At 41.5% G+C, this 25,940-nt stretch overlaps 1 protein-coding gene across 3 annotated transcripts; it reads right to left on the minus strand.

Annotated features, from left to right (window-relative positions):
- On the minus strand, positions 1 to 25,940 carry PTBP1 (polypyrimidine tract binding protein 1). 3 transcript variants are annotated; one of them, XM_088526747.1, is made up of 15 exons: positions 25,844 to 25,940; positions 21,928 to 21,958; positions 12,515 to 12,590; positions 11,372 to 11,544; positions 10,343 to 10,489; positions 9,098 to 9,268; positions 8,420 to 8,530; positions 7,915 to 8,089; positions 7,377 to 7,454; positions 5,995 to 6,137; positions 3,241 to 3,274; positions 2,657 to 2,749; positions 2,087 to 2,303; positions 1,781 to 1,858; positions 1 to 1,346 (listed from the first exon to the last, which is right to left on the minus strand). In XM_088526747.1, the coding sequence occupies exons 1-15, from the start codon at positions 25,849 to 25,851 to the stop codon at positions 1,214 to 1,216; spliced, it is 1,668 nt and encodes a 555-aa protein (XP_088382873.1). In that variant the 5' UTR covers positions 25,852 to 25,940; the 3' UTR covers positions 1 to 1,213. The 3 variants fall into 3 exon arrangements, with proteins under 3 accessions (XP_088382873.1, XP_088382872.1, XP_088382874.1); XM_088526746.1 differs by having other exon boundaries at positions 7,365 to 7,454; XM_088526748.1 differs by lacking the exon at positions 21,928 to 21,958 and having other exon boundaries at positions 7,365 to 7,454.

A 25,940-nucleotide genomic window follows, 5' to 3' on the forward strand; every position in this document is an offset into this window, starting at 1 on the left:
GCTCAAATGCTGAAGACATGCTATAAGAATGATGGCAGAGCTACATTGGTCTTGTTAATCTCAAATCAGGGGCACGAAGGTGACTCACATGAACACCTTTCTAAATGTGGGACATTCAATAATTTTTCAAATCCTAGCCAAGTATTTAGATATATATATACACACACACACAATTTAGACAAACTCTTAATGATTCGTCTTCACAAGTGTCCAACAGTGGTTAATTTCATATCTTGATCAATGCTCTTGTGAAGGGCAGAGCCTGGTGATTTGCTATTGACATTGGAATGTAATTTGGTCATGGGAATGCTTCCCCACCCAGACCTTTCTGCTTAGTCTGAATGTTACAAAAAAAGGATCTTAAATAACTCCCACTTGAAAAGTTTGCAGATAGAGATAAACCACATGCGAATTGGAAAGTGGCATGAAGATACATGATACTACGCAGATCGAGACATTTCATGGACTGTGGGATACAACTGCCTAAAGAGTCAAAGCCCAGTATTTTCTTTATCCACTTGCCAGCTTCACTTGTCCTTTTTACAGTAAACAGATCTGGTAAGTCAGAGCTCATTCATTCCCCTTAACTCTCCCAATCAAATCCCTACAGTTCAGATGTTTTCCCCAAAAGAAAAGAAGTTTAAGGCACAGGATAGCAGATGCACAGTTTAGGTAAGATCAATGCAACTTATTTTTGTGCTGGGGGAGTTGGGAACTCCTACACACCATGCATTTTGCAAAATCCTGACTCCAAGGCGCTAAAGTGAATTTACACAGTGGTTTTAGGTCTTTCAAGGCATGGATGGGTAAAGAAAATAAAAAAGGCATCAATGTGAAACCTGATAAACTTGTTAGGATCTGCTTTTTGAGGGGAGGAGGAGCAGGAGGGGAGGGGAGTTTTCCCAGAGCAGGTTCCAAAGTGTAAACTTTAACTTGTGATTTTTATTTGAACAGTCAAGATTGTTACCCATCACCACAAGGTTAGCAATATGAATTAGATTTAATTTTCTTTTTTAAAAACCGGTAAACTGATTTCTCCTTAAAAAAATAAAATCTCTGGTCTTTTAAGGTCACTTCAGCTGCATTTTTAAAGTGGCTTTTTTTTTTTTCTGGAATGATGGAAGTTGAAACCCTAGTGTTCAGCCCTCTAAGGTTAAGGCTGAACCCAAGAGGTTTTAAGTCAAGTCCATTTTGTCTCATGCCTTCCAAAGCTTTAAATGGTGGACTTTGAGAAGGACACACGCAGGTGATGATTCTCCCCAAGGTCGTGATTATGAAGGTCAATGAGCGACTGAATTGCTTCTTCCACAGAGCCCATCTGGATCAGAGCCATTTTACGGTCCTTCCTGACAAGGCAGAAATTTATGTTTAGTAACATTATTTGTTGAGTCTAACTCTATGCAAGTTTTCTTGTCTAGCACTCAAGAAGGCAAGGCAGACATCTTACTTCACAGCTACTTGGGTAATTGAAATCCATTTCTTTCCTTTTATATGGAAGAATAAGTCTGCACGATAAACATGCACATCCAAGCAACTCAGCCACCTTAAATCGGATTTCATTTGCTCAGCATACTCACCATGCACTCAAACCGAGTGTTACACCTCAGAATTCTTTATTCTACAGGAGTCAAATACAAAAATAATTCTGCTCACCTTTAACTTACCCCAAGTTAATTTTCAGTCAAGATTACTGGTAAGTGCTTCTACTACCCTTACAGAGCTCAGCATGAGGTAGGCTGGGCCATAAGAAAAAAACAAAACAAAAAACCCAACAACTTACTGGAAGAATTTGAATCCTTTGACCATCCCACCATTGCTTGAAAATAGCATCTTGAGGTCTTCTTCAGTTATTGAAGGTCTGAAAGAGAATGATCATTTTTTTTTCCAGTCAACTGTATACACACAATCCTCACCAGTCCCTGTTCTAAATCATCTGTCAGTAATTCCATGGGCTGGCAAAACTGCGGAACTGCAGGAAGATGGACAAACTTTACTCCTGCCAACAGTGAAAAGCTGACTATATTCACCTTGAAATAAACTTCAATTACACACACTTTCAATTATTATACTCCATGCAGATACTTACGGAATATTGGACAGATGAAGAGTGGCAGAAGGGGGGAAGATGTTTTGGAAATTTTTGGAGCCTGGTTTCTTGAAACGATGGAGAGGAGAATTTCCATAATCCTTGGTCAGACCCTGGTCTTCCTGCCCCTCACGGGGAAGCTGTACTGTCTGGTGCTTGGACAGAGTTATACGGATTGGCTTCCCGTGAAGCTTCTGACCATTTAAATGACTCATGGCTGCAACAGTTAAAGAAAGCATCAGCTTCAGTTCTCCCCTCATGTTTCAAGCCAAACTAGAATTTCCCTCCATTTCTTCCCTATGCAAATATCACATGCGCTAGGAATTGCACACAGGCATTTTCTCTGCCTTATTTTCCCTCCCCAGTACAATTTTCTGACACAAACATACTATACCTCCTCCAGGCTAGCACTATACCCAAACTACATATACAGGCAAGTAATTAAGTACTGACATTGAGTGTTTTTTTTGCTGTTTTTCTAAGAGAAACGATGATAGCACTCCATAAAACTTGGAGTGGTCATTAGGTCTCTTAACATGTTTGCAATCTGATATAATTAAGCTTGCTTACCAAGCTGAGCCTGGTTTCCATCAGCCATCTGAACTAGGGCATTCTCTTTCTTATTAAATAAAATCTTCACCCTCTGCACATCACCATAGACTCCTTCAGAAAGTGAGGAACAAAAACAGTCTTAGGTAGGACAAAATGAAATCTCATTCAACTTAGCATTAGCTAATCAATCCAACAGCAAAAACATTCATTCACAACCAGAACTGATCTCATTCCAACCATGTTTACTTATTCTGCTCTACTTAAGGAACATTTTATATAGCAGAATAATAATGGAACAATACATTAAAGAAAAGATACTGGGTTTCAGCAAAAAGCAAAAATCTAACTGCCAGAAGACTGGACAAATTTAGCATGCTACCACAATTTAAAACTCTTAAAAGACATGCAAAGCAATAAACCATGCATAACTGAACATAAAATAAAGGCAAACTAAAATTAAATAGCAAACTAGGTAAACAATGTAAAAACGAAATTACGCATTCAAAAATGGCAAACTGCAAACTGTACATTTTTGAAGTATCAAAAAAGTAATCTCAAATAAATGAAAAACAAGGTAATAAAAAGTGTGAATAATAACATACCGAAAAGAATAAAGAGGCATTGGGGTGTAACTCTCTTTAGAGAACAGCAGAGCAAGGCAGCGGAGGGACAGGGAAGAGGTAAGGAATCGAAGGGGAGAGCGAGGTTGCACAAATCGTCCACAACGAGGAAGGGCAGAGTCCCCGCAGGAAATGGCGAAATTGGTTGATGGATGATGAAGTTTTCAAGATGGTTAATATTGAAGGGCAGGTTGGTTTCCGAAGAGCAGGGTTTTTTTTTTTTTTTTTTTGGAAGGGGAATGTTTTTATTTTGTTTCAAGCAACAACAGGAAGCAGAAGTACCGTGCAGTCAGTTGGCAAAGAAATTCCGGATCAGGGGAAGAAAAAAAAATTCAGGGATGGGGGAGAAAAGAAAAAAGTAGCAAAAAACACAGGTCAGTAAATACATAAGGAAATATGTAGTGTTCCATCAGTCAGATTTATAGAATTCTACATACAATATTTGTTTACAGAAACAGTTAATAGGTTTTACCTAGTGGAACACAATGATAAAGAAAAGGCATTTTTACTTAAGATATACAAAGAGATAGGAGACAGTATCACAACAGAGTGACTTCTACTGGCTTCAATACCGAATTAAACTGCAGTATTCTGTAAAACCACAATCAAAATATTGTTTTCACTATTTCCAAGCATTTCTTAGAAGAAATGCCTTTGTGGATCAATTCAGAAACAATACAGCTGTGTTTGCTCCTTTAAGATAAGCACCTAGAGGAAGGAGTCTATATTGGATATTTAGGTGTAACCAAAGAGGAGTCCAATTTGAATATGAATCATTGCTCCTAACGCAGAAGATTGAGGAGCAGCTGTACTATTTAATCAGGAAAAAAAAAAAAAAAAAAAACCTCAAAGTAGTAGAAGTGCTTGCTATAAAGGAGCTTATTAATACATTTACTAGAAAAAACTCTTCCCTTCCATCTTTCTCAATGGGTTGATTTCCCAATGCAGAAATTATTACTCGGCCAGAATATCAAGAGCAGAAATAGCATCTCTGTTCCCCATGACAGCACTACATAACATGCAGACAGAAGCCTGCATTTAAAGTAAAAGGTAGTGCAAGTCGAGGTATCCAGACTTCCTCCATCCATTGTAAAAATGGTAAGTGGAATTAATTTTAATTTCCATGATTCTGAGCGAGGAAAAAGCCCCATGTTACAAAGGAGTCACTCTAGAGGAATACTGTCTCTTAACTAACTGGTTGTGGCATAGGTAAGTTTCTACAACACTGATTATACAAGCAATGGAAAAAAGTTTTAGGTCTGTTAGTTCTCAGCTTCAGTCCAAGTATCAAAGTCTCTCTAGCCCAAAGATAAGCTGGATGGACAGTGAAGAGCTCATCAAAATATACAAGGCATGAAATAACTGGTTGCTCCTATTTAAATAAGAACTGTGCACATTGTTTATACAGTGCTCTTAGGAGCTGTGAACATATGCAATTTATATAGGATAAAAGACTATGCTATGCTCCTATCACTGTCACCTTGTCAATGCAGAATCACCACAAGAAAAACACACTTGGCCATATTAAATTGGGCAAAACCAATGCCAGCTCTTAACATTTAAGGTTTTTGCCTGTAGAGCAAGTCACTGGGACCAAGCCAAAGACGACAGTTCCTGGAGCAGCCCAAGAGTTCCTAGGTAGAGAGAACAACTCATACCAACCAAAGCTTGCCACAGTCCATGCCATTATTTCATGCCCTGGAGAAAACAGTAATGATAGATAAAAAAAGAATTCTGAAATACTAATTCAATTGGTTAATGTCATCAAGAGTTAAATATTTTTGATTATTCTTCATCACATCCAGACTTCCCCTTTTGATTCAAAAGAGGTTTTGGGTTGCTCTGACATTGCTGGTAAGTTTTATAGCTTTACAAAGTAGTACTGTGTGTGCAGTCCCACCAGTTACTGTTTTCCATCAGAGTCTCAGCATACTCTATTACACACAGTAAAAAATTCTACACTTTCAGGCTGACAGAGACAAGAACTGACTTAAAAATCCAAGATATTCTTTATCAAATTATCTCATGGAATCTTTCATTAAAGATTTTTATTCAATTTTAGTTGCTTCATTTAAGAAGCCCAAATATTTCAACTCATTGAGATAAGTTAAACAGAATTGAAAATGTGAACTGAGTTGTTAAGGGTTTAACTAAGGAAAAACTTCCAGGAATCTTGGAAAGGAAAAAAATTAAATGTGCAAGCACATGGCAAAGAAAATACTGCACAGGTACGACAAAGTCAAGCTGGCAGGGGTCCAGACACTACACAGAAAGAGTAAAGGTCAGAATGAACTCTCTCTGTAGCTCTGAATTAATATATTAACAACTAGAACATGCTAAGAGGGAGGGGTAGGGGGAAGAATGGACATGACTTCTCTGTGACCCAAATGACACTATGCCATGGAAGTGGCAGGGAGATTCCAAATAAGAGGGAGGAAGGGACAGGCTTTGTAGTCTTTATGGGACAAGAGCAGGCAGGCAGCACCCTTGGCTTTCAAAGAAGAGCAAAGTTCAATTTGAGACAGACTTCCCATTTCTCCTCAGCAACTAGAGTACTGATCTGCTTTGAGGTTTAGAACTGGCAGAGCCCATGTCATCTGCTTTTCTGGTTTTGCCGTTTCCTTTAGGATACAGTAGGATTTCACTTTCAATGAGTTTCAGCAAAATCTGTGTTCAGAAAGTGAAAGCAGAGGTAACAGGAAGGAGGAAAAAAAGTAAAATTAGGACTCCACTAACCTCAGGATTCAGATTGCTAACCAGCAGAACGGAGTTCCCTGCCCCAGTGAGGCCGGGAATGGCAATCCGTCCTGCTGCAGCCGCTGCAGCTGCTGGGATAGCCAAAGGAGCTAGTGCTCCATGAACATTTGGAACTGACAAGCCTGAAATTAAAGAATATTAACCAGTAAAGAAGTTAACAGCACGTACTCTAGTGTATTTGCTGCACCAGAAGGGAGAACAGCACACCTCCTTCAACATGCAAGTAACAGTTCAAAACACAGTCAACTACTCGAGCAGCAACAGGAGACTCCAATTCTGGTGCCACAGGACGTGTTATAATTTCTAGTAATATTTGCTCTTGCAGTGCCTGGTGCTTAACAGATGCCTCTCCACACAGTGTTAACCACAATATTTTGCATGTTTTACAAGCAGAATCAGCACAAAGCCTCAGTTCTGTTGGTGCAGGAAAGTGTCACAAGCAATGCATATGAAAAGGTCTTTCCGACTGGTGCATGCCAAAAATGCTTCGTTCTTTAACCATGCATTTAGGTCAGATATCATATGCTACCATTAGCTAATTCCTTCTGGGATGAAGGAACATTTAAGTTTCATTTATACACATTTTCAGGATGCTCAGTAACATTTGGCACCTCACAGTATGAGCCCTCTAAAGGAAGGAACTTTAGTCCTCATCTGCTCATGGTTAAATGAAATTAATTCTCAATGTGGCACTGTTCATCTACCCAATGGGACAAAATATTGTCAAAACATTAGTGGCTGGGCACTTTGATTCATTTGTCACAAGCAAGGAAATTCTAATCAAGTAACAGAAGAGTCGCTAGCTCAGTATGCGAATTTATTTTACTAACACTCCAACAGGAGAATTTAGTGCCTAGAACCTCATTTAACCTGAAATAGTTATTTCTGAAAAAAGCAATATTTTGTCATATACAACTTGTCAGTTTCACAGTGCAACTTTAAAAGCATCATTAGGCTCATATTTAAATATTAGCTTTATTTAGGATATTTAGAAGTGGATGGAACCTGACGGCTTTCATAGCAATCAAGTTCTCAAACAGAGAAACTTAGTAATTTAATACTCTAAGAGGAGAGTCTAAATACAAAAGGCTTACTCATCAACCCCAAATACTTTAAACAATGCTTTTACTACCTGTTTCTTCTATTTAGACTTTCCTGTGGCCACTCAACTACATTTTTATATTCTTAGTTGAGTTTATACACTGAAACATCATTCCCTTCTACGTCCTAAGGCCAGCATTCAAAATTTACATGACTAACCCCAACAAAAGAAAACATTACTTAGCTCTAAAGCCTCAAGACAGACCCAGAAATAAGCAGAGAACCTATATAAAAAAAATCCAACTTACGAAATACAGTACCTGCAGCCTGAGGAATTGCAAAGGTAGGAGGAAAGCCAGCTCCTGCATATGGAGAGGCAGAAATTATTCCAGGGGCACCTGGGAAGAGATATAAACGTTATACATCAAACCCATAGCAAGATAACTCTCTATACACAGCCAGAATATCTTGAGGTCTCTATCCTTCAACTTGAGCACTTACCAGGAAGCTAAGTCCTAAATATAAACATTAAGCATTTTCAAGCTATAGGCTACAACATCCCAAATTATTGCTGATTACAGAGTGTAGACAGAACAGCAGATGGCACTAGAAGTGCAGAAAGCAGCAAAATCTAGAAATCCTCACACAAAGCAACAGCTTTCACAGTAACAGCATGCACCTGCATGCATACACCTGTCCTAGTACTTCACACTACTCTCATCCATTGGTTCCCAAGCTTTTCTAATCAGAGAAGACTAATTTTGCATGACCAAATATACTAGGATTACACTGCCACCCCTTTCCCAACTCACACAAGTATCAGTTCATTTGTCCTGCCCCTGGTTCAAGAATTCTCACCAAAAGCAGCTGCCATGGTCTGATCAAGAGAGGGCTGGTTGTCCCCAGAAGGTAGGTCTGGCCGTGTATAGTCTCTGCTCTTATCATTGTTATATTTTACATTGAGACTTGTGAGCTTGGAGAAATCTATGCGCAGTGTACAGCAGGCATTGTAGATATTCTGTCCATCTAAAGACTGCAAAGAAAGAATTCTTTACCCCAGGTACATTTATATTAAATCAGGTAAAAATCTGAGAATGTGAAGTGTTACCTCACCTCAGGAAACTTTGGTCTCTTCATTTTCTTCATTTTATCCCCTCAGAGTATTTACTCAAAATACTACTCTTCTAAAGGTGAAATTCCCACCCACTTGTATGTGCAACATGCCACTGTATCAATGCTTGCACAAACATAATACAACAGCAAATATTCCAAAAATGTTAATTCCTAAAGTTGATCTACATTAATAAATACCTGAATTATTTAAATTCTAAAGCTTGCTTTTAGCAATGCAAACACTACTCACCAGTTTGGCATGCTGAGCACTCACTGGATCAGCATATTGTAGCAGGGCTTGAAATTGGTTGTTCTTTGTGAATGTAATTATTTTCAAGACTGTACCAAACTTGGAAAAAATCTGCAAGATAATATTTGTATGCATTGTTATCTTATTTCCAATAGGGCAATTTCATTTATCCCCCACTACTATAAGCAAAAAAGTTTTTATCTTTTCTTCCTATTAAGTTGTTCAGTTTAAGTATTTGAGTTTCTAAACTACCCTGTAGGTGTTTTGTTCAGATTAAAACATAGTTACTGAAGTGCTCCCTTAATAAAAAAGGGTTGGTTTTGTCTTACTAATTCTTATACAGGAAGATTCAAACACCTTCATAACCTGGTATTTCTCAGAAAAGTGGAATCTGACAGCTACTTCCTCTAAATCCTAGCTACAGTTTCAAGAGCTGTCTTGAAAGTACCAGTATGGATGCTGATGAACCATCAACCAAGCCTCTGGAAATTAAAGTTTAGACAGATGGGGACAAAAAAATTCTCATGGGCACTATGGTCTGGAAAGCAGAGCTTTGAGGGATATGTTCAGAGCTGCTCACTTCAAAATTTGTTTTAGATGGATAAGAACATGCTGTTAACACTTATGTTGCAAATACACTAGTAGTTGTATACCAGATGTTGTTGTAACATGTTTTACCTGATGCAGAACATCTAGAGTGACAGGGTAGAAGAGATTCTCCACAATGATCCTCAGGACAGGGCTCTGGCCAGCCATCGCCATTCCTGCATCCACAGCTGCCGCGGAGGCCGGCAGCGCGAGGTTTCCGGTCTGAACAGTGTTCACTGCTTGCAGAGCTGCTTGGGCACGCTGCAGAACCAAACATCCCGTTAGACACCCACTCCTGCTTGCAGGAACGCATCCCGAGATTCCCATCTATAAGCTACTACGCTGCAAGACAAACACACAGCTGCTATAGGGATCCAGGAGTGAAAGAGACTTGGAAAAAAAAATGGGAAGAGTCCCTGTTATATGTATGTTGTAATAATGGGCTCAGCATTGCACATTAAATTCTGCTTTTGTTATATGCACCAAGTAGCATTTCATCTCCGCAACATTAGATCCTGATGAATGTCAGTCTGAAAAGTGAGAGGAGGCAAGCTGAATGCACTAGGAAAACAACCCTGATAAGGAGGCACAAGTAACTTGAACTTCTTTCCAGTGTTCTTGTCCTGAATGAATGCCAATACGAGCTGAGCCAAAAAGGGAACCTTTTACTCTATGCAAAGTATCTGTCTTTCACTGAAACTCTAGATAGCACAGACAAAGCACCAAGAACTGCTGTGTTCGAGTGCTGCCTGCAAAAGCTAATGCTCATTAGCAATGCATTGCATGAGCACTGCATGTACTGAAAGCAGAATTTCACCCTAGAGCTTCATTTTATATAAAGCTTCAAATATTACAAACTTTTTCCAAGTTCAATCTTTAGATATCTATTCAGTTATTGTTTTTAATTAAAGAATGGTAATACATTGATTCTCATAACCTTGTATTTGTGATTGTATTTTCTTCCCCTGACATTTCAGGCCAGTTTTAGTAGCTCATCTGACAGTTTTTGAGTTAAAACCCTTACAGAGTCCTTAAGCTAGAAACCACTGGTAGATATCATGATTTCATCCCTCCTGTTTCCAAGTAGCATATGAAAAAACATAGGTAAAAGGAAAGATACAAGCAAGAGCACTTTATTTTGAAAGCCAGGCTCCCAAACCCCATCAGAAGTTTGTGTTCAATTTGACAGGAAACAACCTGCTCTGCTCAGCACTATCACAGTTAAATCAAATCCCTTGAAACCCTTTCATGCCTACACCAGCAGCACAAACCAAAGCAGCAGGCAAGAACCACGTCCGCCCCTCCCACCAATACGTCAACGTAAAGAAAACTAACTGCTTGGTTTGGAGAGTTGTCTGTTTTGAGCTCCTTGTGGTTGGAGAACTGAATGTAGATGGGCTGGCTTCGAAGAACTGGAGTGACTGTGGTATAATAGTTTACCATGGTGTTGGCTGCCTCCTCCGTATTCATTTCGATGAAAGCCTGCAGAGAAGTCCAATCCAAAACATCCAGATATTATCAAAGCAGCTCATGCTAGGACACAGTGTTAACACTTGAAAATATCATAGTACAATAACTTGAAAAACAGCTTTACTTCTAATTGAATTGCGTCAGTTTTGTAACGACTACTGCATTTACATTCAAGGTTTTCATACTAGAGTGACAGCCCAGATTCTTAACTTATTATCATATTAAGAGACCTCATAATTCTCTGTAAACTTACTCATTCTTTCATACCTTTATGGACTTGCTCTACTTAAGCAAAAAAATGCAAAGGGTTGTAAGGAGTCATTATATTAAATACGTTCATATAAACATGCCATGCAACATCTAATAGAGGCACATTTTCATAATTAATATTAACGATGTAGTATCTTATGTGATGATTAAAGTTGGCTTGCTTCTTTACTCATTAATTTGTAAGAGACAATTTTAGTCACCAAATTAGTCCACACCTCCTGCATCACCCAAGCGTATCTTGACTTTACCCAGCTCATTTGGTGTATCTGTAAAGGTATCCTCAGCCTGCAAAGTTCACACTTGGGGCTACTCGGCTATCAAGAAGTCCAAGTGAAAAAAAGCCAACTCATGCCACTGTTGTCCAAGTCATTTACCTAGTCTGTAATTTAAACCCAAGCATAATGCCAATTATAAACGACAACCTAGAATTACGAACTGAACTCCTTGTACAGTCTGAAAATAGCATTTTATACAGCTCACAAAATAATCATGGAAAAGTAAAATACAGTATGCAGAAGTCATTGACTCCTAATGCATGACAGTTGTTTAAACAATTTGCATGTGGTTTACTGATGACAAATCATCAAGTTTGACATGATCATTACTTTCAATTTCAAACAATACCTGATTTTTTCCTTTCAACATTAGAAGATTGGTGACCTTGCCAAAAGGTAAGCCCAAAGAAATGACCTCTGCCTCCGTGACGTCACTGGGGAGTTTACGGACGTGGATTACTCGAGATGGGACCCCAGCACTTCTACTATCACCTTTGAATTTTTTGCTGTCGTTTCCATTAGCTATGGAAAGCAAAAATCACTGCTTATTAGAGCGGGTTTAATAAAACATTGACATATTTACCACATTCACACGCAGTGTGTGCTCCCCAGCCAATTATCACTCTCCGCATTAGACTGTACCACGGTCCCATTTAAACAGAGTTTGAAGACGTGTGGTTTTGCTCATTTTTCAAATTACATGAGTGACACGAGTGACGTAGCAGAATGCCACAGCAATGGAATCAGCTCTCCAGTGGCCATTTTGCAGCTTGTTTACTGAGTACACACACAACTCCACCCACCCGCAGCTCCGCTTCCCTTTGGTCCCAGCCACCAATTCCTGACAGCTGCTTTTTCTTTTTTCCCTTTGACCGGCACTGCAGACAATGAAGCAGCATGAGGAGCACATCTTAAAGTAAGTGATATTAAAACAACAAATACAAAATTGTTTTGGATCATGAATTAACTGGACTGCACACAGGGGAGGTGTCAGCAGCACAGGAGCAAACGCATTAGTGGACAGGGAGGCCACACTTGGGCAGAGCATAAAGGGACTCGAAGGGTAATGGCAGCTCAAAGCAGGACAATTCCAGGCACTGGAACAAGCACAGAGAAAAGGTCTAGACTCAGCACCCAAGCATTCCCTCTCAGATAGGGTTACTTAGGAATCTAACATAATGTAGAAGTAATAAAAAGCTATTATATACATCAAAATTTTCCTACATTAATTCAACTGTGCTAGAGCTGCACCATTTTTCAGCACAAACTGCATGTTCTAATTCCTGTGAAATCATTTCAGCAACTGTCCTTTTTTATTCAAGCCACTAACCCTTTAATGCTATAGGGTAGAACTTTATAACCTTCAGCTCAGCCTTACAGCCTAATAGCAAACACTAAAAACGAGTAATTTTAAAATTAAAACAAGTAGGGGGCAGGGCCTCACAGCATTTCAATGCCAATAACCAATTTCTGTTCTTACAGACGATGTTACCTGCAGAGGAAGCGTTGCCGCTCATGATAAAGGGTCCGTTAGTAACACAAGCAGTGAAAAGCTCGTCAGATCCCCGCTGGAAAAGAAAAGAAGAATGGGTAAGCTGACAGCGTTCTGCTAAAATCCCTTCAGGTACTTGGAAAGCAGACGAACAATTGAGTTAAGGTTCAAAAAAAATGAACATAAGTGCAAATATACTGACAGCAGGCAATCAACCTCTCCTTCATAAATTAAATACAAGTAAAATCCAATTTAGCAATTATGCAGCACTATCCACTAGCTCCATTCAGCTCGGCATTAGGAACCCTCAGGATTGTCTGAAGGCAATAAATCAAGTCCTCTGTTCAGATATTAGCTCTCCTAGTATTTCTAGTGAGATAGATTTGACTACTGATATCAGACAAGATTATCATCATTTTAGTTTAAGCTAGAACAATACTGCAGCTTATCAGAAATGGCAAAGCAGTTACCAAGAGTAAGAAACTCTTAAAGCTAAAAAAACAAGTTGTCAAAAGCACTAGCGCATGACTTAACCATCTTGAAAACAAATGTGCACTGCGACCTGACAAGGAAAAGATGTAACCTGGAGAAACTGAGAACTGAAAGAAATGGAACTCTTTCATGCTTACCCCCACAAAGGCCAGAGCAAAAGTCAAATGACTAGAAAAGTAGCTACTTTTCACATTTTACAACAGCAAATTAGTCTGCATACAATAATCTAAATTCTAGTACACACACACAAAAAAAGGGAAAACAAATCAAATCACTTTGTTGCTTGCAGCCATAGTCCTCAGAAGCCCGCAACACTTTCCAGGAGGACCAGAGTACCCTAAAGCCTCAGCAAACATTTTAGAGCAAAGTCCAAAGACAGATTTAACAGACACAGACTAGCATCACAAAGCAGAGAAATCCACTTGGCACAAGCCCTTTGTAAGGGCAGGTCTAATTCCATCTATTTGCACTCAGCCTGGCACTTCCCTCCATTCCCTGCAAATAAAGTCAAACAGATTACTAAAAGATTTCCTCTAGAAGATGTAGGGGAAAGAAAAGAACCAAGTTCATCCCTGGCTCAGCTAAATCTCATCCAACTCAATAAAAGCAGACCCCATTTCATCCTGTGAGCATCAGGAACACGATCGCTCACCATGCCCTATATCTAGTGGCAAGTGCAGTAACAGTATCTGTGCGACAACAAAAGCTCTCCACTTACTCCAGCAGTAAACAGGTTGAAAAAGTAGGTCACAGAAGGAACCCCAGAACACCAAATTAGAGATATTTTATAAACAGCTTTATTTTTTCCCCACTCTTGAATTTCTTGTTTGACTACTCACTGCTAACTCTTCAAAGACAAGCTCAGGACTTTGATGTACTGAATGAGAAATCAGGACAGGTTCCAAAGTCATGGTTCATGTGCGGCTTCTGGTCATCTGCAACACACTGGGGAGGTTCCACAAAGGGTAACCCAGGGAGGGCTCCTTGTTCTAGCTTAAGCAGTAATTAGGCATTGGCTTTAACACCTGTTCTAATTAGCCTGGATTTTTAAGTACAGAGGCAAGCTAGTCTGGGAGATCCATCTTTCTGATTAAATTAATGCATAAGTCAAGGTTAAAAATCCACCAGTTTGAAAATGCTCTTTCAAAAAAAAAAAAAACTTTACATCATGGCACAAGTTACAATTGGCTATATAAAAGGACACCTATGGCAAACAACCACAAATACAGACAGAAGTTCACTGACCTAAAAGAGCCTTGAAGGGCCTCTGAAACCATGGACAACATTCCCGAGGGGGCTTGAACTTTTTTTTTTTTTTTTTTTTTTAAACAAAAACTCCAATGACACTGTGTACATTTCTGAGCACACACAGCTCAGACATTCCTAACATGAATCGAGGTGCCTATGCAGTACACACAGCTATCCCTATGATCCACCACGGAAATGCTAAGAGAACAAACCCACTTGTTTGGCTGTCATGGAAGCAAAACTAGGAAACTATACACTGGAAAACAAACATTTGGACCATTATGGAAAGAACTTAAATTTCCTGAATGAAAACTTTCCTAATGACTTGTTTAAAATAAACATTTTCTTATATATTTAAAAATTTGCTTGCAATGCACTTCAAGGAACGCTTACTGCCACTTCCACACGTCCACGCTGCTTTAATGAAAGATCCCAAATCCACTCCCCTCTTATCTTGAAGACCTTCTCTGCCGCCCACTGCGACCAGAGCCAGGAGGCAGAGGGGGATGAGTGTTCGACATCAAAAGCAGCAGCAGCAATTTGTGAACTTCCCAGCTGGAAGTGCATGCAGAGAGGGGAGACTGCAGCGCCTGGGAAACTGCAAGTAACCTAAGGTCTCTTATGTACAGGAGAAAAGTTGGACACGCTAAGTGCATTTTATTGTACAGCTACAGCAGAATCACCCCCCACATTAACTCCCTTTAATATAACATCTTTTATACTGCAAGCCACGGAGCAGCACGCACAGCATGGCAAGGAGTCACAAATGATAAGGACAGCAATTGGAGCAGTGGTCACTGAGCTCTTCCCAGAATTTTTCCTTTTGTACATGTTGTGTTGCCAAATTTCATCTCATCCAGAACAAGCCTATTTGTTTCTAAAAAGCACTGATTAGCCACAAAAATTATTACCAGGTGACAATGAGCATCTCTGTGCAGCTTTGTTCTGTCTGCTGCACTGTGGCTACAGAGGGTCCACTGCTCAAGCCACATGAAATAACAGCCCCCTGCTCTGGGTCCCCTTGCTTCAATCCCCTTTTCTGAATCAGGGAAAAGAAGCCTGTCACAATTCTAAAGATTCAGATTTTTCTAAGTTATAATCTTGAATATTCCTGTTCAGAAACTTCCCTAAGCCACAGGCTGAGCAAACCTAAAACCTACAGGAAAAGCCACCTCCTGGCTCCCTGAGCACAGGGCAGCAGCGACTCCTCCTCGGGCCTCTGTCCCCTCCCAGGGCACACAGGTCTCCTTCTCCTGCTCCTTTTCCTCCATGGAAAACCACAATAGTTTACACAGTTATACACCAACATGGAGAAAAGCTCACAAGAACCCTTCGCTCTGATAAGAGGTAAAAAAAATAAAATAAAATAAAATGGAGGAAGGCAGAAAATATTGAGCATCTCAAGCATGCTTAAAGAATGCTATGAGTTCAGCCCCGGATGAATTAAAGAACACATACTGAGATTTCAGCTCACAACTCAAATAACTCTGCAAAGAAACTAATAAGCAAAATCCAGGCTGATGACATCATCATTCACACTCATCATATTACATGCCAACATTTTTTGCTGAGATTCAAGAGCTAAGAGTGGAACTAAATTTAAACTACTAGGAAGAATGAGGCCAATTTTCCTTGTCTTCCATAGAGGACTTACTTGCAGCAAGATTCACTGATTGACCCCCACAGGCTTCTCTATCCTCCTGTCTTAAATACTCTTTGACCACTTAAAGGCAATGCAGTGTAAAAACAAGCATTATAACTTGGTCAAACAGAACGTGTTAGTCAATTTTCCTGTGAAAATGCATCTGAAGAACAGTGGACACAACTTCCTACTCCTTCAGTCCTAATCAAGTTGGAGAGTTAACATTAACATGACTTAAACAGTCTAAAAACTGCAGGCTCCAAGTAGAATTTTAATAGTGCACTATGATACTAGTATGTAAAACATGTTGGTTGTCTCCCTGCCTGTAAGTAGGGATGTTTGTCATCCATCCCTCCATGCCTCCTGCTTGAGACAAAATTGATCATCCAATCAGACCCCAAAATGAGAGTTGCGAAAATAGATCCGTTTACTACATGACTGTTTATGGTTGAACTTTACATATTAATTCCAATGCAGAAACCTCTACATCATTCACCAAATTAAATCCAACCCAGCAGTCAGGACACTATGCTGATACAGTCAATCTGTAAGGGGAGCGTTTGCGTTTCTGGCAGGCCTATAGCATGAATATATACCCTATACTATTAGGTTTTGTTCAGCTGGGGCTAGCGAGCACCCATGATCTACCATGGAGGGGTGGTCTAAACGGCCACAGCCTCGGTCTTGTGTGGACAGGGTTCACTCTGATCCCTGCACAGAGGGGCCAATGAGCCTGGTTCCCCCAGGACACTGCAAGGACACCAGGTCCCCACACATTTTCAGCGCTTTGGAACTAGGTTAGTTGGTCATGGTGCTACCAAGAGACACTCAATTATTTTCCTACTGTACATATTGCTGTAAGAGCTGGCACTCTTTCTGCAGTTGCAGATAAGACCTCCGAGATCCTAAAAGACACTGAAGCCTTAGCTATTGCATATGAGCAATTGCTCATGGAGCCCAGAGGGGAGATTCTGCACAGAGGGCGACTCCGAGCCGAGGCATCCACAGAGCAAAGCCAGATCCTCAGCACTGTCTCCTCATCCCTCCCTGACTTTCATTCTCAGCCTGAGCTGCTATGGAGACGCCCTGCGAAACAAACCTGCCCTTTGAGCCCAGAAAAGGTGTGGCCACTTTAAATGGCCCCAAATTCCTGAACTCCAAGCACTGGAGCAATGCAGTCATTCCTGCTCCGTAGGGTAGCACACACCCAGTGCAGACACTGCTCCGGAGCTGCAGTTTAACCATTAGCAAACCCGGAGTTTTTAAAGTCATTACTCTGAAGCAGGTAGAGCTTTAGTAAAACTCTACAAACATAAGAAAAAATACTGCCTGAATAATTCAGGAAAGAAAATAGAACCCTTGAAAGACTATTTTGAGACAAAGCTATGAAATGGCAAATTGAACCTGAGAGCCCAGCAGCGCCACACTAATTCAACCCATCTAAATTGAGATTGCATAACCACCAGAAGCAGCTTTGGCAAAGGAGCAATCACTACCTGGGGATTAGCAAGCACAGCCACTGAACCAAGCGCAGACCCTGCTAGAGTCTTAACAGGAAGCTTGATAGAAGAGTAAAACAAACACCACGAGGCCATATAAACCCTAGCATTAAACAAAGCCTCTCCCCTTGCTTTTTTTGAGCAGATGACAAATGGAGCACCAGCACAAACTGCATTTTCTAGTCTGACAAAAACCAAACCAAAACAAAAACCACACACACTTGAAATAGATGTCACTGACTTGGAGAAAGAAAAGAAGCCAATCTCTACAGTTGTGAGTGGCAGTATTAAAAGGATGAAGCAAAATCCATGCCTGTGAAATGTCTTACCATGCCTTACAGTGCCTCACACCTGGGCTTCAACCAGTAAATTCAGTGTAACAGAAGTTGAAGTAAACAGGTTTCGTAGTGCACTGGAAAGTTTAGCTCTTGCCCCTGCAAAGGGCAGTTATCTATAAATTGCAGACACAGGTGTATAAAAACTGATTGTGCCACTTAAATCCTGCAGATTGGATGGGACTATTTGCCACACCTGACACAGTGCTTGCCCACAGGTTTCAGCATGCCTGTGCCTTGCTGTGCCCATGTGGCTCATGCGTGATCATGCCTGATCCAGAGAGGCCACAAGCGCCAGCTTGTTGCAGCCTCCAGCTAAAGCCATAGGAGGGGACTGGAATTTCCTCGCAACATTCTTGGCTTTCTGCCTGCAGCCATAATTACTGTTCCCATGGCAAAGATCCTGGCTTGACCACAAATCACTTCTACAGTCAGCCTGTATCACACTCTAGTAAACCTTGTTTTAAAAATTAACTTTTCAAATGCCTTAGAAGCATAATGGTTTGCTGTAAATGCATCCTTCAAACAGCTCAGCTTAGTCAAAACACTACAGGAATATTGAACACACAGCTTTTTTTTTTTCCCCCCCCCTCCAGCATTTTTAATCTATGAAATGCAATAGAACTTATAGTTAATGATTATTACAACTCTGAACTTTCTAGGAAGTCTCACCTGCTCAAAGACCGTTACAGCCTAAAGAAATAAAGCGATACTTAGGCAAATTAAAGAAAAGAGTGAACTTGTTCAAAGCACTTAAAAGCAGTAACTACAAGGGACTTTGCCTTAGAAGTACAAATACAATGCCTCCATCTTAAAGATGAACTTCCTTCCTTTTCAGATAGGAACAAAATTACAGGAAAACAGAAGTCCTAAATCATGTGTTTCTAATCTGCAGGACATTCCAGGCTAGGCATCCTGAGTCCCACAGCAGTGCTCTAATGTGTTTCCTACTTTGAATTGAAGAGCCTCAGGACTAGGTTAAATACAAAGCCCTAAAATGGCTACTTGGATTATCATGCTGATAAAAACCTTACTGTAAAGTCCTTTAGAACTAAACCATCAGAGTATTGGGGCAGCCTGAAGACTATTATTCTGAATAGTTACATTACAGAACATAAATAGAGTGAAAACCTAAGAACAAAGAATACAACCAAGTGCAAGTATCTGTAATAGGTAACTAGGATGGGAGAAAACCTTTCCAAAAATGCTAGCATCCTGCCTTTTAAGACAGCAGAGTGAAATGATACATACTTTAACAAAATCTTTAACTTCAAAGTTAGACCGTAGCAATCTGGAAAGCTTTACCTGACGAAGGCAACTAAAGCTGCCACCCTAAAGTGTTTCTGACTTTTTTGTCAATGATGTTTCCTGAAATTATAGGCACTTTTTCCTGTTTGTCTGAGATTTCCCCGGCTTTGGTACACTCCAGTTACACTAGCAGAACAGTTGAAAAGGTTTCCACTATTCTCTTATTAAAATGCTGCTTAATAGTACACTGAGACAGCTGACAGGTTTTTTAGGACTGTAATCCTCTCTAATACCTTAATAAATCAAATGAAATACTGTTTCTGCCTTCTTTGTACATACATAAGAATGAATAAATTTACATGTCAGATTAAAGGCAGTCTTCCAACCCAGCTTTGCGTGCCCTTCACTTAGGGGCTCAGGCTGCAAGATCTTGTGAGTGCAGCTCCAGGAGTGGGCATCAGCAAGGTAGTTCCATTCCCAGCTGATTCCTGTTTCCATTAAGTTTGATAAATTCAACAGAACACAAAACTGTAGTTCCACTGCATTGCTTTAAGTTAGTAGGCACTTACAAAGAACATCTGCCTCTGAATAGGGAGGAGAAAAATCAGCTAATTCTTTAAGTGATTTCAGTGATGCCCAAGGGATGAGACAAGTGATGCTGAAGGAAGAAAGCCCTATCTCTAAAATTTCAGCAGGGAGATCACTGAAAGGCTTTTGTGATATTACAGAAAGTTTCTGCAGTATCTTCAAACTACTGAATTAAAAACCCAAAGGCAACAAGATAACAAGAGCAATGACAACTTCACAAGAGCTGTAGCCAGTGAGGTTTCACACTTACCACCAAGGGAAGCATTTTTAACAAGTAACACACACATGGTTTGACTACACATCCTTTTAAAGCAGTGAAGAGCCTGAAAGCCCCTCCACGTAAGAACCTTGCAGTCAGATGATCTTCCATAGTAGAAGAGCCACAGGATATAGGCCAACCAGCTGCACACAGGCATGTACAGGCATAAAACTTTTTTTTTTTTTTTTTTGCTAACTGTGCTTGTAAATAGGATTCAAGCTTATTTAAAGCAAAATCCATGACATGCATAATATGTTATAGCAAAATATTAAAGAACAGTTTGTATTCAATGAACTACACTGGCACACTCAGTACCTTATTCAAATACAATCAGATGCACAACTATTTCAAAAATTTTTTAAACTTACCTTTATGAGATGATTCACTTTTTTGCTTCAGTCACTCTAAATTTTGATTCATCTTCCTCAAAACCCACCTTGTCTCTCTTGCCAAGAATGCTCATTTTTAACGCAGCCACCTCTCGCCACTCTCCTCGCTACTGCACAACTACCAGCAGAGGAGCTGGGGTTTGTCCTGTGCCAGTCCCCATCTGAGACACCTCGACTCTATTCCTCCAGGTGACTGAAGTCACCCTGTGGATGGAGGTGGGGGAGCCTGCAATATCACATCCTGAGGCTTCCCAAGATTCATAGAGAAGACTAGAGTTTCAGAGGCTTCCTGGTCAAGTTTAGTTATATAAAGACTTAAAACTGCAGCAACCTAGGATTATATGTTGTTATAATTGACTACAGGGACTTACACCAAGCAGTCTGCTTTCATACAGAGATGTAATGGAACTGGACTACAGCAGTCGAGTGATGACTTAGGCTTAATTAAGCCTTGACAGTTGGACTATCAGCCAACTCGACTGTAAAAAGCTCAGGCTTTTCTGCTTTGACAACAGGCTGAATTCCCTCTTGCAGAAAGTCTCAACCAAAACCAGACACTAAAGTGTCACTAAGATCATAATCCAAGTCTCCGCTACCGATAGTAGAAAATGCTAAACCATCCGTCCCCCTACAACTGTCAAACAGATCCCCTTCATTTGCTTCTCAGAAATTCCAAAGCACTAACACATAGGCCTAACACTTAACAATATCAGTAGCACGTAATTCTGTCTCCTCAATATTAAAAACTTTGCTGTCTAGAAAAAACTTATCTAATTTTTAATTTACTTACATAGATTCAACAGAGCTCATCTACACAAGCTCAACTCTACTTAAAAAATTAGCCCTATCACACATTGCATCAGCTCACCAGCCTACATTCAAGTTTCCACTTGCAACTCTGCTTCATTTGTGTTAATAATAAAGAAGCTAACACAGAATTCAGGCCATTAAAAGGCTGTCAGATTACTACTTTGAGGGCTCACTCACACGCACTACCTAATAAAAAACTTACAGGGCTGAACTTGCTGTAATCCTGATTCCAGAACATTAGTAGCAATGTTCACTAAGTAAAATAAAAAACCTCCTAACACATGAAGGAGTGCCAGTCTATACTGCACATTCCAGTTTAGCATTTCACAGGAATGAGCTTTTATCCTGTGAACACAACAGGCTATTACCATGCACCAGAGATAAGGAGGCTCCTGTCAGCACTTTGAGTTTCAGGGCTAGGTCTGCACTTTCAAAACCCGAGACCAGAAGGGTAAAGGTCATATTTACTGTACTTGCAAGAGATAAAAATCAACAGCTAAATAAGCTAAATACTTGTGATTTTTCATAGCACACAGATTTGACATAACTAAATAAGAATTTACATTAAGAGAGCTCCCCAGAAAGAAAGGACCATTTCTGCATTGAGAAGCATTGCCTGCTATACAAATCAGAAGCGTGGCTTGAAGTTTTCGTAGGGGAAGGGCTGTTTCTACATGCAGTAAAGTTCTGATGGTTGATAATCAATGTCCAAATGCCAAGAGCTAAGTGCTGAGCCATAATAAAAGTTTTAAATGCACGTGAAGCTAAGTTACCCCCTAGTTAAAAGCAATTTATGTGGTACCAGAAATAACCCTTTAAAGCTGAAGATCTACATTTGGTGAGGCTAAAACTAAGTCAGATGCTGAGCAGTGTAAAAAGAGAGAAAAAGTGAGAAGTGCCTACCTTTGTACCAACTGTTATATCTTGGACAATGCTGTAGAAAAAAGAAAGAAAAGGATTAAAAAGTTAGATAGGTTTGCCACAAATATCCAGCATAGTTTACAGTAGTAAGAAAAAAAGCAAGTCAAAGTGCACAGTTGTCTTTGCAAGTGAGCCAAGGACAGTTTATACAAGGAAAAATTATTAGATGGTGATGGTGGAGACCCAAGACCCAGCAGTGCTAGAGAACGGCAGCCCTTCCCCTTCCTCTCAGCTCTTTCTGCCAGCGCGGCAGGGAGGGCAGAACCCAAAGGCCGCGTTCACAAAGCCCGGCATTCTGCGCAGGAACGCGGCGAGGACAGAAGCCGGCCCTGGGCAGGGGCACAGCATCCAGAGCCAGCTCCAGCATCTGCTTCCGCAGCTCTCAGCGCACCTATAATTAAAGCAGTTAAAATAACCTTTGCTGGGACGTAAAAGGGCTCTATCTCTACAGAAATTTTCACTTCTAGAGTGAAAGAGACTAATGCTGCAACCCCAGTGGTACCACAGCTAAGCAGCAAAGACCAGCAGAGCCTGGAGCGTGGCCTGAGGCAAACAGGAGCAGCAGGCACTGGGTGCAGACCCAGCAAGGGGCAGCTAGAACCACAAGAGGGGCAGACAGCTCTGGCCGCGGCGCCCTGTGCAGAGCTCCCTGACCCACTGCTGCAGAGGAAACGCACACCGTGCTTTTCTAACAGACACCAAGAAAAGCAAACACAGTTATTAATCTAGCACATACTTTTAAACCTGAAACTGAGACTTTCTGACTAGCTAACCAGCGTGAAAAGTAGAGTAACTTTTCATGTTATTCTAATGCATGCATCTAAACCTTTTTCCTGCATCTCAGATGGCTCGTGCAGACCCTTGCCAGCAGCAAACACATCCACTAGAGCAGCTTCTTCCATTGATGGGATCAGAGTTACCAACTTGCCCACCTGGAAGCCCCAGCCCAGGAGCTTCCCAAGCTCCACATTACCCATAGAGTGAGGCGTGGTGAAGGACTCAACACGGACCAAGAACTTCAAATATACCCTTATGTATAACGTGTGTTTTTTTAAAAAGCTCCAAATCACGGTAAAGCCGCATTGTAGAAAAAAATGGACAGCTGAAATGGTGGGTTTATAGGCTTGCCATACACATTGCGCTGCATGCTTTGACCCATCTTTGCAATAGCTGACACCACAGTATGCACATAAAGGATCCAAATCCACACTAATAGATCTCCAGGAATTTTAGGGAGACATGGCAGAAAGGTAGAAGGCATGGTAGTTGTTTTTAAACAGCAGCATGAAATCTGGAAGATTCAGAAACAATTCTACCATTTGAGTGATTTAACGCCAAAGTACTTAATTTAACTAGTTCTTTTTTCCCCTGCATGCCTGCAACACTTCATGATTTTTCAGGGAATTAAGCATTGCTCAATCTTATTAAATCATCCATGTTTCAGCAGCTCCACAAATAAGCCACAGCACCAGTTCGAGCCAGCTCAGCTCCTCATACTTCCTCCTCGAGCCCGACCTGCCATGTCATCATAGCCCAGCAATTTGCAGCCTAACCCATGTGCTGCCAGGAAGGACACGACGCTCCCTCTTTCAGCCTCCTTCAACACCGCTGTATGAGAACGCGGGGTCTAACCCCCGCTGTCTGGTCACCGACAGACAGATGGGATCGGCTGCGCCTTGAGGGCCAGCAGGAATGAACCAATTAAACCCATCTGTACACAATTAATTTAAAGAATCATAATCATTTTGTTAACATTACTAAATCTTCTATGAGAACACATTTCTTCAATTAAAATACATACATTTTTGCCCTGCAACTTTCATAACCTTAAATCTTTCCAACAGAGCCTAAAAAGAGCAAGAATCTATCGTTTCTAAAGCTCTCGAACTTACCCCTAAGCAATTTCTCTTACTTCCTGTTCCTCTTGTGGGCCTCATACACAGGAAATGTTTTACATAAAGTAGCTTTAACAGGGGAGAACATTTAAAATTACCCAACAGGAAGAACATTTTTATTTGCCAGAAATCACTGAATCCTGGAATATTTCTGTAACCTACATGATCACGAGCGCAACATGAAGCAAGCACCAATAATATTGTGCAGTACATTTGCAACTCCCATCTCCCCTCTATAAGCTATTAGTTTTTAAGCTGCATTCTCTTGATTCTAACAACCTCAAGTGTGGAATCCATACCTGGAAATTAATGAAGTAATAAAAAACAGCTAATAAAGCCTTTCACAAAAATTACTATTTATGTGAAATGGGAGTTTCCAATGTGCTAAAGGAGAGAAAAAAATAAACTGCACCAAACAACACCTCTAGGCCATTTTCCAAAGCAGTCTTTGTATATGAACCCCTTGCATGCTTCAACAAAGAACATATTCAAAAAGAACTTTGGAAAACTGCAACTAAGTATCATTTTAGGTATGAGAAGTAGATGCAAGAGCCCACTGAGAGAGGCCACACACTGCCAATGAGACAGAAAACAAAAAAAGCATTTTCAGAAGAAACTACTGAAATTTCAACACAAATACAGCTTCCCCAGGGTAAACATATCCTGCGCTGAGAGCTTTAAGAGGTAATTAATAATTAAAATTTCAAGACTTGATGCTCTGCTCGAGTTTCTACGGTAAATTAAGAGCGAGTTTACGTGCACAGCAAGTTAGCTTTCCCGGGAACTACACTGACCACGCTGCTAAGCAAAGAGATTTTTAACATTAAAATGGATGGTTTCACATGGGGAAGTGTTTTTTCAGTCCCCGCTCAAGTTGAGCAACTTCTTACAAGCAGAAGTGACTGCACGGGGGACTGCAAGCTCCTTTACGTGCAAAAGGCCTGAAGTGCTAACTGAAAAACCCCAGTGTGTTATTTTAGAGATGAAAACAGTACCGAAACCGACCTTTCCAAAGGGTTAAAAGCCTGACATGTGACCGTGCTTAATTGGCACCAGGCTAATACCGAGGCAAGACAGGAGGCACTCACCAGGCTTCCCGTAATTAAAGTTCTGGAAAACACAGTTTATAGGGAGGCTTTTAACAGAACTTTGCCTTTTTATTTATCTAACTGTGATGATTGCATTCTTTATAACATAAGGTAAATAAAGCCCCAAAACACCACGGAGAACTCAGATCACTATTTGGGACTCAAGAGCAGCATGGAGAGCTCGTTTCTGATCACGCTGCCTTCATAAAGCAGTTTAAAGTAAACGTTTGTGCACCCGGACACGGGAGGAGGTGACTAAAGAGAAGTAAATGGCGCCCAGCATCGTGCTCTTAAAAAGATAAAAATAAATCAAACGAGGTAAATATAAAAAAGGAAAAATAATAATAAAAAAGCACGTGCCCCTGCAAACCCGAGTCGCGGAGTCTCGCCTGGGGAGGGGGCTGGTTAACCCGGGGGCTCCGCCGGGTCCCGGCGGCGTCGCCTCGTTCACCGGCCGCGCGGCAAGCGACGGATCGATAACGAATACGAGCCGGAGCAGCGGAGCGCCGCCCCGCCGCACAATGGCAGCGCGGCCGCCGCCCCGGCCGCCAGGTGCGGCCCGAGCCGCCCCCCGGTGCGGGCGGCGGCGCCGCCGCAGCCCTCGCCCGCCCGCCCGCCGGACGCGCCCTGCCCGCGGGGGCGGCGGAGCGCGGGGGAGGGCGGAACGGAGCGGCCCCGGGGGTTGCGGTGAGGGGCGCCGCGGCCGCGCAACGGGCACCCCCTCCCCCGCACCGCAGGTAACGGCGTCCCCTCCCCCCCTCGCCTCACACGCGGCCGCCCCCCCCCCCCCACTCCGCCCCGCCGGTAACGCCCCGACCCCCGGCGCGGGTCCCGCGCGCCCGCCGCGCCCCCTCCATTCAGGGGCGACTCCCGGGCCCCAAGCCGCGCCGGGGCCCCGGGCTGGGCGGGACTCACCCGTCCATTGCACACGGAGGAGACCCGTCGGGAAGGGAGCGGAGGCGCCGGAATAGCAGGAACGAGCCCAACCGCTCCGTGTTATAGACTCACAAAA

This window comes from Tinamus guttatus, unplaced genomic scaffold (assembly GCF_059628265.1).
Source record: "Tinamus guttatus ecotype Peru unplaced genomic scaffold, ASM5962826v1 Tinamus_guttatus_pri_ptg000254l, whole genome shotgun sequence".
Taxonomy (NCBI): Eukaryota; Metazoa; Chordata; class Aves; order Tinamiformes; family Tinamidae; genus Tinamus; species Tinamus guttatus.

Excerpts from the sequence above, each read along its gene's own strand:
- PTBP1 (XM_088526746.1), bottom strand. Across the intron at positions 8,531-9,097 it reads CTCTAGATGTTCTGCATCAG|ATTTTTTCCAAGTTTGGTAC; the intron begins GTAAAACATGTT and ends ATTATCTTGCAG. Across the intron at positions 2,304-2,656 it reads TGGAAACCAGGCTCAGCTTG|CCATGAGTCATTTAAATGGT; the intron begins GTAAGCAAGCTT and ends TAACTGTTGCAG.